The sequence below is a fragment of the Panicum virgatum genome, chromosome 5K, assembly GCF_016808335.1.
Source record: "Panicum virgatum strain AP13 chromosome 5K, P.virgatum_v5, whole genome shotgun sequence".
Taxonomy (NCBI): Eukaryota; Viridiplantae; Streptophyta; class Magnoliopsida; order Poales; family Poaceae; genus Panicum; species Panicum virgatum.
In genome coordinates, this window is record NC_053140.1 from 16,417,171 (window position 1) to 16,434,180 (window position 17,010).

General features: G+C 50.3%; 1 protein-coding gene across 1 annotated transcript; it reads left to right on the top strand.

Moving 5' to 3' along the window:
- Nucleotides 1-13,429: 13,429 nt before the first annotated feature.
- Nucleotides 13,430-16,627, top strand: LOC120710567 (WAT1-related protein At1g09380-like). The gene is made up of 5 exons (XM_039996215.1): nucleotides 13,430-13,808; nucleotides 14,297-14,359; nucleotides 15,125-15,671; nucleotides 15,758-15,909; nucleotides 16,034-16,627. The coding sequence occupies exons 1-5, from the start codon at nucleotides 13,633-13,635 to the stop codon at nucleotides 16,266-16,268; spliced, it is 1,173 nt and encodes a 390-aa protein (XP_039852149.1). The 5' UTR covers nucleotides 13,430-13,632; the 3' UTR covers nucleotides 16,269-16,627.
- The last annotated feature ends 383 nt before the right edge of the window (nucleotides 16,628-17,010 follow it).

Sequence of the window (17,010 nt, forward strand, 5' to 3'; positions counted from 1 at the left end):
ACATGAAGTCATCTAGACATGTGAAAAGGCGGTTGAAATCTGTCAGAAAATTGAGAAACTCCGGAGTTATAGCCCTGGACTATGTTCAGACGGCTAAAAATCTGGCAGATCAGTTTACAAAGGGTCTTTCACGAAATGTGATAGACAATGCATCTATGGAATTGGGCTTGAGACCCACGTGAGTCATTCTATAGTGGAAACCTGTCCTATGTGATCGGAGATCCCGTGAATTAGGATGGTGAAACAAACTAAAGTCTGACTGTGAGAAGAGAACCTTTGTGAAAAGGGCTCATTCCGTGTATAAGGTGCATTTCTCTTCTAATCTGTATGGCAGGTTGGTCTATACCTTAATGTGTGCCAGGTGGTTTCTTTTAAACAAATGAGTTGTTTTCTTGAAACAAAGATGTTGTCCTACAGAACATCTGAAAGGAACACACCTATATGAGTTTGACCACTGGTCATGGTCTATGAGAATTGGGTATTCTCTAGAAACTCATGAAGGGCCTGGAGTATGACTTATAAGCTCCAAACCGCGGGGATGCTTTTGCAGCCTAGTACCAGTGTAGGGCTCTGGTCAAACTTGTTTGCACAAAACTGGCAATTCAAGGCATAGTCCATTGCACAGTTGTGAATAAGTGTAGCCTTTGTCCTAGATGGAAGTTCAACTTAACAGTCTCTGTCGAATACTGGTATATCAATGAGAGAATAAGGGTATTTCTAGTGTGGCTTGAATTTCTTGGTGGGGATTGTTGGAGTAATGGGCTTGGCCCATTTATTCTAAAGCATTAAAAGAATTTAAAGCCCACTATTAATGCTAGGGAATCAATGTTTAATTCCGTACCGGGAATTGAGGAGGATCTCAACCGACTTAAAAGGTGGACTTCTTGTACACCACTTGTGAAGCCGGTAAGAGGAGGACGGTGAACCACACGCGCGCGCGCGCTCGCTCGCCTCGCCGAGCCGGGCCGGGCCGGGCCGGGCCGGGCCGTGGCCGTGGCCGTGGCCGAGGCCGAGGCCGAGGCCGAGGCGAGGCGTGGCGTGGCGCGGCGCGGCGCGGCCGGCCGGACGGGCGGTGCGGTGCGGTGCGGTGCGGCGCGGTGCGATGTGATGGCTATTTTGCCGTTGACAGCAATTAATCGTGCGATTAAACGTGCAATTAAATCTGTAATTAATGGCCATAACCGCATCACCTAAATGACTCTGATGGTGTCCAGGTTCAACGATCCTGAGCACCTGAGTCACTATATAAGGAGTGCCATTCCCCTCATCCATCCTGCACCAGAGCACTGAGGCAACTCGACTCCTCTCTTCTCCCTCTCCAGTTGCAATAACTGAGTTCCCCAACGCTAATGTCTGCGCGCACAGAATTAGCGTGAGCAGGCCTCCGAAACCTTGCTCGCCTTGAGATCCTGCACGGGATAGGCGGGCAATCAGGTTTTTGGGTAACGCTTTAGCGTGACTGCTCAAAAATACTAAGGCTTTGCCCGATTGTACGACTACTTCCTGGTGGACGAGCCGAACGACTACGTCGACTACATCTTGGTGACCGTTCGTGGGACTGCACTGCGAACTTCTTCCTGCACCGATTTAGTTCGACTACTTCGACTGAGGCCAACCGAGTAGATGTCTACTCCAGTTGGTAACAGCGCAGCCAATGCCTCCGGCAACGGCCCCGCTTTAGGGTACTCCCTGAAACTTTGGTTATTTATATTGTTTATGCTTATATGTGTGATAAGTATAAACATGTTCACATGTTTTATTTTGCTAGTTTATACATTTAATTTTGGAATTAAAATATACCGAAAATTGCCTAGATTTCTAACAGTCGCCGTCCCTGCGCGACGCCGCTGCTGCTCTCCTCACCTATAAAAGGAGCAAGGCCGTGACGAGCCCCATCACCAGCCCAAGCACACCAAGCCACTTCGCACCGCTAGCTGAATCATTCCTCCCGAGCCCAGCTCACTCACGAGACGAAGCTCCAACAGTTGGCCCTCTTCCTCGAGTTGTTCCGCGCCAAGGTGAGATGGCAGGCAGCTCCCCCGACCATTAACTCCACTAACAAAGGCCCAAAGCACCTACCAAGCTGTGAGCACTTAATCCAAATCATTCCACCAACCAATACTGTAAACTTAATATCTCCTTTATATCAACTCATTTTCACGTAACTCTTTTCATCTCCATTTGAGCTTATTTTATTGCTTGCTTGTGTTGTTTGCCGGTTGTGCCGTTTTCGCCCGTAGATCACGGAGTGACCGAGGAGGAGCCTGCCAAGGAGCCAGAAGACCCGTACCACGAGCAGGAAGCCGCCGCCGCCGACGCGTACGTAAGCGAAGGCAAGTTTCATCGACCTCTATGTGAGCGGTTACATCCATGTGAGGACGTTTAGCTGTAGCCTGTGTCTAGGATCGATTACATATAACAGTACTTGAGTGATTGAGTGTGCTTATGCATGCATCTGAGTAGTCATGCATATCCAGAGCTGAGGATAGGATACGAAGGGATCTGGCTGAGACCAGGGCAGCTGGGTATGCTGGAGCCGGCGCTACCGTGGTGGAAGACTGGCAGGTGAGTGCTACCGTGGTGGTAGGCTCGAGTTGACATGTTGAGGGATGGTTGCTGCCCTGGTGAACCATAAGGACCGAGTTGTTTTGACATCTCACCTAGCTTACTTTCAGTACGACCACATGAGTTTGTATGGGCAAACCTTAGCCTAATCCCACTGGCTAACCTGGTAGTCGTCCGAGGTGGATATGTTTTGGGGTGAGACCTGGATTGGTCCAGACCCGAGGGTTTGGGGGCGGCTAGTCGGGGTTGAGCCACGGCTGGGTGTCGGCTATGACGGAGCCGTCTCTGGACGGTGAAGTGCGTGTGGGTAAAGCGTACAACCTCTGCAGAGTGTATAATCCATTCGAATGGTCCGTGTCCACGGTATGGACAGGCTACGGTGTGGTCCTGACAACTAGTGAGCTACCTACTGTGGGTTGTGTCGGGAAGAGTTGCATACCATTAGTTGCATTGCTAATGCATTGTGCTTAATGTGCGTCGTGCATGTCATTCCCCTCCCGTAGGGCAAGGTGGAGCTTGCTGAGTACTTTTGTACTCACCCCTGTTGATTTTTCTCCAGAGGATCCCGACTTTGTGCCAGAAGACTACGAGTAGATTGTGTCCGCACCCAAGCTTTTCGAGTGGAGCCGTGATGGATGAAGAGCTAGTCCTGCATGTCGTTATGCTAGTTGTTATTCTATGGTTGTTCTGTGTAGCTTTGTGTTGTCACTTTACTCCTCATGTACGTGTTAAATAAAGCTCTGTATGACTCTGGACTCCACTTGATGTAACATGTATTATGCCGGAGACCTTATTCGGTAATTAATACATGGTTTAGCCTTGATCTTCGGGTCGGGGCGCTTCAGAGTGATTAGTGGTACATTTAGATGCAGTTACTTGTAGTGATTAGCGTTGATATAGTACATTTAGTGTTAGATTTAACATTTGAGCACTGTATGATGCAGGCTGAGCGAGGCATGTCTTCTCACTGTGGCTCGTCTTGCTGAGAGTGCTTTGGTGAAGCTAGACAGGTCTCTACTTTCAGCTCTCGTTGACAGATGGAGACCTGAGACACACACGTTACATCTCGCTTGTGGGGAGATGGCACCGACCCTGCAGGACATTGCGATGCTGCTTGGTCTTTCTATCACCGGAGACGCTGTCGGGCCCCGCGTGGTACCTTCTACGTGGCTGGAGGATCTTGAGGAACGTTTTGCAGGTGTTGCCACCACGATTGATCCTGAAGATTTCAATGAGCACCCACAGTCGAAAGGCCCTTCCAAGTCATGGCGTCTACAGTTTCAGGTACAATTTCATACAAAACGATGTGTTGATATATTTTATGGCTTTGAAATAACTCATGTGTTTCTTATTCTCAATGTTCGTACTTCATTGCAGCCGGATTTGTTGGCAGCCGATGCTGATGACTACAGCATGACTAGATCACTCGAGGCATACCTGATGTAGTTATTTGGGTACATCATGTTCAACAACTCACACGGGCACTGTGCGGATAGGGTGCTTCTGCCCTACGCACAGGAGATCGCCGATGCAGATGAGGATGCCATACCCTTATATAGTTGGGGGTCAGCGGTTCTTGCATGCACATATCGTGGACTCTGCAAGGCATCACGACAGAATGATAGGAATGCTGTCCTAACGGGGTGCCCAATTCTGCTACAGCTTTGGTCTTACGAGAGGATTGCTATCGGTCGTCCCATGATTGACCAGTCACCGTACACGTCGGATATGTATGGTGACACGGAGGACGACAGACCCACCATGGGGACTCTCTGGTACTCTCGACAGGTATGGACACGATAAAAATTTATATTCCATGCGTACTATGGTCATACATTGTTCCCTTAATACCTTTCTTATGGACACATAATTTTTATTTTTGCAGAAAACATGGGCAATATGTACAGACCCGGCAGTCTTATCCTGAGTTTGTTGCCGAATTTGATCGATTGACCTCAGAAGACATTGTGTGGGAGCCATACAGTCCTTCGGCTATAGCCGCACATGCACCGCTTGGGATATCTTCGGTAGCACACAGGACTAGGGCCTATGGATGACTACTGCAGCTTTGGTGTACGACGTTGCAGTTGAGGCCCACTGCCCGGATAGAGTCATGAGGCAGTTCGGTCGACGCCAGTCTTTCCCTGTGCCTTCAGCGTTGGATCGTGTTCAGCGCCACGATCATAGGTAACAAAAATTTATGAGCACCCATGTACTAATAACGTGAAACTAATTTCTATTTAACATGCAGTTTATCAAGGGCTGGACATCCTTTCTCGACAATGTGGGTCACTAGATTACAACCATGGGTGGCTGCGTGGGATGATGCAGACGAGCAGTTGGCTGAGGATACCGGTCCACACACTAAGCCTTCGTTTCGGGCGTACCTGACCTGGTACGAACCGAAGACTCGTTGCTGTTTGACGTATGTTGACATACATCCACAGCCGCATGTTGCAACTTCGCAGGATCGCTATGCACGACACAGTGATGAGGCATTAGTTGGGGCGGTGAGTAAATGTTGACGACATTTTCGATCTTTTAATATTTGTATACTAAGTTTTTTTTGTTGCAGTTGGAGTCATGTAGACTGCTTGAATTAGATTGCTCACTGAATGTAATGAGGATTCATGGCGGGTCTACGATGAGCGTGCCGGCACAACTCGAGGCCTGGACCACTCAACGTGATAGAGCCCGAGGTATCCTTCAGGCCTTTGGTACGCGGACGGAGTACGAGGATTCCTACGGATCGTCGCAAGCGTCGACGTCGGTTCCTTGTGGTCCCGCATGGCAGCAGCCTCCCATATACCACCGACAGTACGAAGGTATGGTGTGATATTTACCGATCCGTATGTTTATATGCAGTATTTAAATACGACTCCACACAGGGTATGGGTACCCCGGTTCTCAGACCTATGGAGGGCCAAGTGCCTCGCAAGGGGCTCCATTTCAAGGAACCCAATTTACCTCTATGCCACATGCTGGAGGGACTTTAGGTAAATATGTGGTGCATAATTTTATTTGCTTATGTTTTATGGTCGAAGGCTCATACGTTATTATTTATACTCAGGATCACAACAGTTCACCGGAGCAGGGCCGTCTTCGTATCACCCTATGCCGTCACCAGGAGGATATGAAGGAGCTTCTTCCTATCCACCACCACCACCACCTCCAACACAGGATACGTACAATAATTTGTACGGAATTGCATTCACCTTTTGAATGTTGCTTAAATTTTTTTTGTAATCTGTAGGGTGGTCTGAAGACAACGCCGCAGCCTCCTTGGAGGACTTTACACGGTTGTTTGCTACGCCTGCCCAGGACGATGATCAAAGCTTGCATATACCTCTGGCTCAGTTACGCAGTCCTGCCAGAGACGTGAGGCCACCGGAACATCATAGCTACCCTACATATCACGTACACGCACAACGTAAGAGAGGTCGGAATGGTAGGGGTGGTTAGTTGTTTGCACTTGTTTCTCCGGCGGCATTATGGACTGTTTCGACTGTTCGGATTATGGTTGTTTATGATTGTGGTAGTTTACTTGTCATTTGTTTCTATAGATATTATTAATGTGAACTTGTTATGTTTGTGGGTTCCATAATGCTCGTGAAATAAGGGAAGTTCTTGCGAATTTTTTCCGTGATTTAATAAAGGACAAGTTAGTTGCGGGAGGAGTTAGCGGCCGAGATCCCGCCGACGATGATGACGACTACCGCATATAGAGTAAACTTCGTGACACGCTCGTATAGCTCAAAATAGGGACCATAGTGTATCTAGCTGCGAGTACGAGATCACAGGTTGCCACTGCTCAGCACGGCGATCACGGGTTTCGCATATGTCGCATTGTTTGCCCAGACAAACGTGACAAAAGATGACAGCCCAATAGCAGTGCCCTTTCACCATTTCAAAAAGATGTGACAACACGACAACCACACCAGCTCACCTTCAAAGCAGTCTCTCGGGCGAGGACGACGGAACTGTCATTCTACAACGAATGTCTGTGGCATGTAGTGGGGAAGGCGGCATCTAGGCACGATCGACCGAGCGGCAGCGATGCAGTGCTGTGAGTCTGCATGCACTTAGATGCTCTGCATGCACAGAGATGCATCGAGTAGTCAGTTCGAGAATTGAATCTAGCATTTTCAGTGTTCGGTCAGCTAGCCTCTTCACTATGTTGTCATGTAGGCTTTTCAGGTCCATTTACACTCCACACTCCGGGTATCAGACCTTTGTGCGCCTATAAATACTCCGAAGTTTGTGAACTCCCAGCAGCACTCAAACAGCAAAGCTCATTGTATACCCAATGTCTGGAGGTGGGTCTAGCGGGGAGAATTACTACGATTTTGGGAAAGGAAAAGGGGGAAGAAAGGGAGACCCCATAATATGGGAGGGGCCTCTTGGACCTGATTCCTTTCCGAAACCAGTGTTTGAGTTTCCACCACAGCACAAGAGTGAATTTACCAATGAAACTCCTCTACGACAATACGATAACTATAGAGAACCGTGGCCAAAATACAGACATGGTGAGGATTGCTTAGTGCAGATGTGCACCGACGGGATGGATGGCGGTCGGCGTTTCTTCAAATGCCCACACGCATGGGTAATACTCGGTTGTTTTATTTCTTTATCTTCATTGAGATACCTTACATGAAATTTATTTTGCAGTCTTCAGATGCTCCAGAAAACTGTGGTTTTACCAGGTGAGTCGATCCTGCACCAATTGATTCAGTTCAGGAGTTCATCGAGTACCTCCAGATAAAGATCTTTGATCTGAAATGCAAGGTAAACCATTACGAGGAATTGAGCGAGGGTAACAAAGACGACGAAAATGATGATACCAGCAATGCTGCCGCTTCACAGGATGAACCATGCACTATTCCTTACTGCAACTGCCCTTGTCACAAGAAGAAGGGTCCTGCCCCTCCGGCACCACCGCCTGCACCACCTGCAATGGGTGGATACTGCGGAGAAGGCTCAACGCAGTTTGCTACGTGGGGGTACGGCTACTAGGACTATCTAGTGCTAGTCACATGCTGCATCGTTGTGTTTGTTGTGTTTTTCTAAATTACCTAAGGCATGTTGGCTTAGTTCAGAATCTGTTTACCGCAGTTGCAACGGGTTCTGTCATGCCACTGCATGTCTGATGTGTGTTTCATTAACGTTGTATTATGATGTAATTCCTATGGTTTACATTGTGTAATGCAGTTTTTATTTCTTAATTATTACCGTTATATTTGATGTGTGGATCACAGTATTCTAGTCTCCTGAAAATATCCGAAAATATTAAATGCAAGTTCGAAGATTCACTAGATTGCTTGTGCGTGCGTGGCACCTCGGCGCCGTGATCTGTGGCGCCAAGACGTGTTATCTCGGCGCCACATATTACAGCGCCGACCCCAGGGTCTATTTCTGCAAAAAGTTATAAAAAAACACATATGTGAAATTATTTCGCGAAAAGGGCTAAATTGCAAAAAAATAAGGCCGGCCGCCCACTGCTGGGCGGCCTGGGGGACCGGCCGCCCAGCTGCCGGGCGACCGGTCCCTGTCTGCAATTTTTTGTCATCTTTTTTTTGCGGATAAGCCCCTGCCGCCCGGCTGCCGGGCGGCCAGGTCCCGGCCGCCCGGTAGCGGGGCGGCCGGGATATATTTCTGTAAATTTCTAAATCGAAAATATATTTTTGTAAAAAACAGAAATAAAAAAAAAACCTGAGTTTGTCTATGTGGCCTGGGCCTCTACGGTTCGGGGCGGAGGATTTCAATGATGAAATTTGGGCTACCATCCACAAGAGGAAGTGGAAAACATCCAAGCTGCGTGCTCTGCGCTCTGGGGCTGGATTTGACGAGCTCGCCGGGCTGGATCCCTTTTAGGTACAATTGGCCCATCTATTGAATTGATCTAGTGAAGTTATGTCTCTGTTTTCCTTTTGCTTTCTTTCAGTTTAAAAGCAGATAAATGGCAGAAACTTTTTAAAATAAAATACAGGAATATAAAATACTAAAAGAGGAAAAATTAAAAAGAAACCAAATGGAGAAGGTAAGATAAGCTTAGTAGGTCTCTTATTTTTCCATTACTTACAAGCAGCTAATTAATGACAGGCTGATCACGTACCGTGGAGGCGTGGAAGCCATACCACTTTAGTACCGTACACTAGTATTATACCAACCTTTTAGCCATCTTCTTCTCCAAACGAAAGAGGCACAGCCCAGCAGCAGCTCGTGGTTGTCGCGTCCCAGTCCCTTGCCGAAACTATCTATCCGGAGATGGGGATGGGGATGGGGAGGAGACGGCGGCAAAGCTGGCTGGGTACGGTGTCGTCGGTACCTATCGACGACGGACGATGGATGGTCGAGGAGCTGGACGCACCTGAAAAGGCCGGGGGAGATTCGTTCTCCGCCGGTGCTGTCGCTGTCACGCCGCAATCCAGCGCTCGCCGTCCGTCCGCCCGCCGCCCGCCGCCGCGATTCGCGGACGCCGCGGCCGAGATCCCCAACGGGCAGCGGCAGGCCGGCAGCTCATTCTCTCGGGTGAAGAATTCGTCACCTGGCCGATCGCGCGCCCATGCACTCTTTGAGCTGACGCGCGCGGATCCATGTCGATCGGCCTCGCTCGCCGTCGGCGCGTGATTGCGGCAGCGTTGGTGCGCGGCGCAGACACGTCGCCGCGTCAGCTAGCTCCGTGGATGTGGTAACCGGATGAGTCGCCTGACGATGGCCCGGAACGGAAGTAGTGTGCACGGCAACTCGGGCATTAACTCCGGCGCGGGGCGGGGCCTTGGATCTCTTGTCGTGTACTACTCGAGCCGGCCGTGGATGTCATGGTGTATATACGTGCACATGGCTTGTACTCCGTTAGCTTAATTGTTACACGCTACACGGTGATGATGGACGACGCTGCGGCCTTCTCCCTGCAGCATGCATTCCGTTTTTGAGAGCGTGTTTGCTCAAGCAGGCAGCAGACAGGCACGCCGAGAACGGAAACCGGCGGTCGGCCGGCCGATCGATGCGTGCGTGCTTTGGCGCAGTAAAGGCGGCTGAGCTGGAGCGCACGGTCAGCCCCGCGCGCGCGCGCCGTTGGTTGGGAACTTGGGCACTTGCGCGGCCGGTCGCCGCCTTGGAACGTCCGGGAGGCCGGGCTTCGGTTCTGCAATTTGCTTGCACGAGTCGGCCAGCGGTTTTATGGGAATGATCGGCCCGCCTTTACGATTTCTTTCGGCGCTCATGCATGCATCGACCGCCCGGTCTTTGCAGTATGCAGCAAGGTAGTAGGAACTGATCCGCACGCACCGCACGTAGATACGCATCAAGGTTCAACAAAAAACGGGTCTTCGCAATTCGGCCACGCAATTGACCAAGGTCAATAAGACGCTTAATCATCTTAGGCTAGATGTTAACTTGGCACGACACGACTAGTACTACCTGCACATCGACACCCCCACAGTTTGTGGACCACTGGCACTATGGCGCGACTATTGAATCAGCCGGCTTTTCCACCGGCCGAACACTATGGTAAAGCCGGCTGATTAGGTGATTCAATAATATTCTATGAGAGAGAATAAACTGAAAAATAGACTCGACTGATTTTGGCTGAAAAAATCAGCAGAACAAAGCGTGTTCTGACACAAATATTTTCTACCTCAGGAGCTCCCATGCACGTGTTCTGCTTATTGCTCTATACACACACGCTAGTTGATGATTGTTTGTATGTGTGATATTGTGGAGAATTCAATAGCCTGCAGCGTGCAAATATAGTCATGTTAGCGCGCGTGGGCCCGCTTCGCTTCAGAACGTAGTAAGAGTGGACCCGCTTCGAAATATAGTGTAAGACTGAACATATATATAATCAAACTAAACACTACTGCATCGTATAAGAACACATTTCGAACGGAAAATAATAGAATTCATTTTTATAAAGGGAAGGTAAATATGTAAAACAACTCGTGCCAACTTTCTCTCCCTAAATTACAAGTTATTTCAGGCATAGAACTTACTGCTGCTACTACAAGGAAGCAGATCCTTAGCAGAGAGAAGAAAAAACTCGTCCGAGGTATGACGGCCCGCCGTTTTTCATTAAGAGGAAGCAACTTCGTCTTCCCGGACGAGAAAACCCCCGGAGCCCTATTGTGAGGGGGATTTTTAACCTTAGCCTGAGATTCGCTCCCACCAGAAGTTAAACTCAGGACCTGAGGAGTACTAACGGAGCCATCTAACCAAGTCAGCTAGAGGCACTTTCGCAGTAGGGAAGATGATTGCCTTGACCGATGATAATGGTAAGGTGTACCAATGATAGCATATATACTAGTACAGTAAGGCATAGAAATAGTTTTGGGGAAGAAAAATCAAAACGAACCATTTATGGTTCGTTCCTTATTTTGGACTCGATCTACAAGCATTGACAGATGGTGAGGTTAAAAGCAAATTATGACACAACTAACATTGGTCAAGAAATGGCCTCAAGATGGAATAGATAGGTCCGTAACTTCCTCCTGCATCTGGAACTACATTTATTTCTGACGTACAATTCTAGTTTACGTGATGATGATAAATTAATTAATTAAATTTCATAGATGATTCAATAGTGGCCATAATGGAAGCGTGCTAAACTTGTGTACTATTTTAGTAATTACTTACAAGTACTACAGTACTATAAATGAGACCATTTCTGGCAGTAGAGTTTTACCATGATTTTCCTGCTTCAAGGCCGCCGGATGTGTTTTGAAGGGTTTCCTTTTCCTTCCCGGCCCCTTTGTGACCGAAGATCCCGCTGGTAGCCGTCAAGAAACCGAACCTTGCGCACTAGCTACTTCAGTTACGTGAAAACTATAGGTCAAAAGGCCGTCCGACTAGGATCCAACTCAAATTTGTTTGGACACAGAAACTACTCCTATACGCCACCGCCGCGTGTATTATTATTATTCTTAAAAAGAAAATTAAGTTCGATCGTGTACGTTATCAGAATATAGCAGGCGCAAAACAGAATCCATGATGCCCTCTTTGGTTGCTGCTTTCCCTCTGGCGTTCAGGTCGAAAGGGAGATCGCAGCAACGGCATGACCAACCCAGCTAGTAGCTGTACTCCTGATCTATTCTGCAGGCTGAACTGCAGCGCAGTTGGATCGTCCAGGCCATTTTGAAGGACCCAGCTGCTTCCAAATCGAGAGCTCAGATCATGATCGACGCCGGTAGATGCGTGGGTGAAGTGCATGCAATGGTAGTGGTGGCAGTTAGTGCGTTATGTCCCTCGTTGGTCAGGATGGAGAGGTTTCAGAGCTGGGGGAGGAATCTTATGTCGCGCGCGTGGCGGGGTAGCGAAGGAAGAAGAGAAGGAACCAGTGGCCGTGCCGGCTTCTTGGCTACCTTTCCGAACGGTTTCGGTTGCCGCGAGCTGATGCTGATGATGATCGAGGACGTGGCAAAAGGGCTTTTGCCCCGACCCCTGACAGAGCACGCGCGCGCGTTCGTTTGGAACTGGATGGGCGGCGCGCAGTCGGAGAGCCGAGCAAGAAACCTGAAGATGTGTGTGTACGATGTGCAGGAAGGAAGCAAATTAAGGCCGTGTGTGGTTGCCTCTCGTAAAATTTTTGAAAAGACATATTTTTATATTTAAAGTATTAAACATAAACTAATCACAAAAATAATTACAGAACTCGTCTGTAAATCGCGAGACGAATCTAATGAACCTAATTAATCCGCCATTAGAGATTGTTTACTGTAGCATTACTGTATCAATTTAGCATCTAATTACAGCCTAATTAGGTTTGTTAGATTCGTCTCGCCATTTACAGACAGCAGTCGCAATGCGTTTTTTATTTCGTCTAGATTTAAGTCTCCATGCAGGTGCCGGAAAATTTTTTTTGGAATTTGGAATTTTGCAACCAAACACGGCCTAAACTTGGCAAAAGGAATGGCGCGTTTCTGCTTGATCTTTCCGGCCATGGTACCGGCTGAGTAACCCTGATTATTACCTGTCATGAATCTTAGGCCGTGTTTAGTTCCTTGGCATGTAAGCGCAAAAAATTTTTGCAACGGAATCTTACTAATTTGAAGTACCAAATGAAGTTTATTTATAAAACTTTTTACACAGATGTGTTGTAAATCGCGAGACGAATCTAATGATGCTAATTAATCTATGATTAATCAATAATTAGCGGATGGTTACTGTAGCATCCATGTTGCAAATCATGGCTTAAATAGGCTCATTAGATTCGTCTCGCGATTTACAGCCCATCTATGCAAAAAAATTTGTAAATAGACTTCATTTAGTACTTCAAATTAGCAAGATTCCTTCGCAAAATTTTGTGTTTTTGTGTTTACGGGGTGGGAACTAAACATGGCCTTATTAGTTTAGATGGAAGAGCGTAATGATCTACGTAGCTCGAATGATTCGTTCTTCCTCAAGATTTCGTGACGCATGTTTTCCGGAAACAAATTCAAGAGCCTTGGTGGGCACGCGCGAAACGGAGCCGCCGGCCAGGCCAGGTCAGGTCAGGGCGTTGCACGCGGCGGCGGCGGCATCACTGACACTAGCTGCTGGTGGTCGGCACAGCTTGCACGGGTGGATCGGCCGCACACGTTTGCTCATTGCTTGTGACAATTAAGCAGGGCCAGCTGCGCGCCTATCGACCACTACCACAGGCTAGCTAGCTAGCTAGCTGACGTCCCTTTCCTTCGCTTGCGGGCTCGTCCCTTGTTCGGTTACCACCTGCAGGTTTCACTGCGGCAAGTCATCGCCACCACCACCACCTCTCTAGTCTCTATCTCTCCCGGATCGATCCCTCTGGCCACCACCACCACCTATATATACGCACGCGTTCTCTCCCCTCCCCTGCACTTCACTCACTGCGCCTATCTCGCTAGTGGTGCTGGTAGCACCACTAGCTAGCTGGCCGGCCTCCCGGTCTCTAGCTCGTCAGTGATCAATACCACCACCGCCCCCCAAATCCCACCTCTCAAGAACAGCTACCGTACGTTGGCGCAGCGTAGCACCACCGGTAGTTCGTCGGTGAGCTAGCAGGAATCTAGAGAGAGAGAAGGAGGGAATTGAAGCTCGATTGATCGGTCGGCGGCCATGGGGAAGGACTGCGTGCCCCCCGTCGCCATGGTGCTCGTGCAGCTGGGCTTCGCCGGCATGAATGTGGTGTCCAAGGTGGCGCTGGATGCCGGCATGAGCCCCTACGTGCTCATCGCCTACCGCAACCTCATCGCCGCCGCCTTCATCGCCCCCGTCGCCTACCTGCTCGAGAGGTAACAACAACGATGAGGTCCCTCTGCATGCCGGTCGTGTTTTGATTTGAGTGATGTCAGTAGTGTCATGATGCACGCACGCGTGTTCTGTTAATCAGCTGCTCAGCTGAGGTCTTGTGGACATCTCCAGTAGTGCTTCGGTTCAGTTCACCGGCCGTTTCAGTGCTTTCTCAGATCGAGCCGTTCTCCTTTCCTTTTAAGAAAAAGAAGTTGCTTGCTCATCCCACTGATCAGCTGTTCTGTTTGGTGCTACTTGAGAGAAACAGTTATTGATCTCATCAGCAATTCAGCATTCGCTGGAAAACAATAGGGTTAATCGGTGGCTTCTCGATCTACACATGCCAGGAATAGATTGCTTGCTTCTCTTTCCGCATGTACACTGCTGCCTGTGAATGCGATCGAGTCTTAGCTAGCTGAGTAGCTGACTAGCTGTCCTGCCGCTCGCCACTAACTGTGCCTTGTCGTCTCCAACCCACTGATGCGTGCAGGAGAAGCGGGGCGACCGTCACCAAGAAAGTGCTCCTCCAGATCTTCGTCTCCTCCATCTTCGGGTACGTACCTCACCTCCTCCGCGCTCGCCCTCCTCTCCTTCGATCCCTTCCGTGTCGCCGCTGCAGGTTCACGGTGTCCGCTTGCCGCCGCGACCTCCTGGAATTGGGTAGGCAAGGCCGGCCCTGCAAGTGTCAAGTGCCATGCTCCAGCGGCCTAGCCGAGTCCGTTTCGTGAGGGAGGAGGAGGCCAGGCCAGTTGCGTTGCTTGCGACTAATCAGTTTCTCTGCTGCTCCCGCGTGCCACATTTGTGCGGTACACGGGCTTGGCTCTTCTTCCGGGGAAAAGGGACACGCCTGCTTTCGGTGTCGCGCTGGCTTTGCCGTTGCCACGCTCAGCCACAACCGAAATGATCGCCTAGGCCGGCCCGGCGGCTCATCAGCCCAAACCGAGGGGAAACTATTGCAGAGAGTGCTGGTGAACAGAGCGCTTTTCAGATGAAACGGGTGTCTGCGAAATTCTGGGGGTGTTTCCGGAGGTGACGTGACACTTGGTCGATAATCCACCACACATAACCAACACAGGTCGTCGTCGTAGTAGTAGTAGTGGAGGGTCTTACCAGTGCGTAAACCATCGAAACATTATAGTCAGACCTGGTCGAGACAGACAAGATTCAGAGCTCGAATGAATGACACTTGCAAGTTCAGTCTGCAAACCCAGACACAATTTTTTTTTCAAACTTGTCGGTAGGGTCCAAATGTCCAGTTACCTGTCATGTCACTGGTACTGACCTCGCTCGCTCGCCGTGCTTGTTGCGTCGTCTGCAGGGCGACGCTGAACCAGGTGCTCTACTTCGTGGGGCTCAAGTCGACCACCCCGACCGTGGCGTGCGCGCTCACCAACACGCTGCCGGCGCTCACCTTCGTCATGGCGGCGGCGCTCAAGATGGAGACGGTGCGGCCCGGCACGCCGGCGGGGCAGGCCAAGCTGGTCGGCACGGCGGTCTGCGTGGGCGGCTCCATGATCATACCCTTCTACAAGGGCCCCGTGCTCCGGCTCTGGGCGTCCCCGGTCCGCTGGCGCTTCGCCGAGCACGCGTCGCCCGCGTCCGCGCCCGCCGCCGCGGCGGTGGCCGGGCACTCCGCCGGGGCCGTCGCCGGAGACGTCCTCATCATCGGCAGCTGCGTCGCCTGGGCCGTCTGGTTCATCATGCAGTCCAGGATGGCGGAGGGCTTCTCGGCGCCCTACACCAGCACGGCCATCATGTGCGTCATGGCCGGCGCGCAGTGCGCCGGCGTCAGCGCCGCCATGGACCGCAGCCTCGCCGTCTGGAAGCTCGGCTTCGACATCAGGCTCTACTCCGTGCTCTACATCGTAAGCTCGATCCTGCCCTCCTCCTTCTTGGATTGAAGCACAGAAACGAAAAATTGGCGTTGGATTCTCAAACAAAAAAAATGCAGGGGATCGTGGGTTCCGGGATCGGGTTCGCGATCATGTCGTGGTGCATCCAGGTGCGCGGGCCGCTGTACGTGTCCATGTTCAGCCCGCTGCTGCTCGTCGTCGTCGCCATAGTCGGCTGGGCCATCCTCGGCGAGAAGATCCACGTCGGAAGGTGCTTAAATTCTGTCTGTTTTTTCTCTGACAATTGGCGACCTCTGAATCTCTGATGCAGACAGAGAGTCGTTAACCGTGACGTCCCATCGCTCATCGACGCTCTCTGTTCGCTACTGCCGCAGTGCGATCGGGTCGGCGCTCATCGTTGCCGGGCTGTACATGGTGCTCTGGGGCAAGGGGAGGGAGATGGACAAGAAGCCGGGCCTCGACAGCGACAAGGGCGACGAGGAGGCCGGCGCCGGGCTGGCCTTCAACGGGAAGGCCGCGGTCGCAAGCAACCGGGTCGAGGCCGTCAGCCTGCCGGTGTTCTCCGCGACCAACCCCAAGCAGGGCGCGCCCCGGAACGGCAGCAACTGACCGGCCGGCGCGCGTGACGGGCGACGGCGACGCTCAAGCTGCTGTCGTCGTCGTGTTTGGGCTCGGCTGACGGCCGGCGTGTTAGTTGGACGCGTCAGAGATCTTGGGGGAGGGGTGAGGTGCGGGTGGGAAATAAGGCGAAGTAGTTTAGCGGATCGGAGAACCGGGAGACGCCGGCGGCGATGATCGGAGGACATATAGCTAGCATACATGTATACGGCTGCCGTTTCGGCAGCCTGATGGATCGGACTGTCAGAAAACGGAATAGGAGACTGTACTTGTGGGAGGATTGCTAGCTTGGTCTCGTGGTGGGCATGTGCTACTTGGGTGATCTCTGATCTGATTTTGTTTCTCTCCAAGGACTTGTTTTCTTGCTCCATTCGAAGTCTTTTTTTTCCTCTTCTTGCATATCACTCCTTAGGCTTTACCTTAAATTTTAGCTGAATTTTGAAATTTTCCAAGAAACCCTCCTAGTTGAAGCACACGATTCTGAAGAAACAAATCGTAGCAAAAGCGAATCATCAGCAAGTAGAACGGGAGTGGCAAGTAGAATTCTGTCTAGTTTTCTGTGGGCCCATGAAGCACACTTAGGGTTAAGGAGGTTTTTTTTTGAGGAGTACTAAAGCTTCCATTAATTAGGAACAAAGTACGAATTACAAACGCCATCCGGCAGATCGAAGAACCACACATGCCTACCTAACGAGTTATACAGAGAACTTTTTGCCAAAATGTGTGCGTCTTG

Coding starts and splice junctions, on each gene's coding strand:
- LOC120710567 (XM_039996215.1), top strand. CDS start 13,633: ATGGGGAAGGACTGCGTGCCCCCCGTCGCCATGGTGCTCGTGCAGCTG. Junction 13,809..14,296: donor GTCGCCTACCTGCTCGAGAG/GTAACAACAACG, acceptor TGATGCGTGCAG/GAGAAGCGGGGCGACCGTCA. Junction 15,672..15,757: donor TCTACTCCGTGCTCTACATC/GTAAGCTCGATC, acceptor AAAAAAATGCAG/GGGATCGTGGGTTCCGGGAT.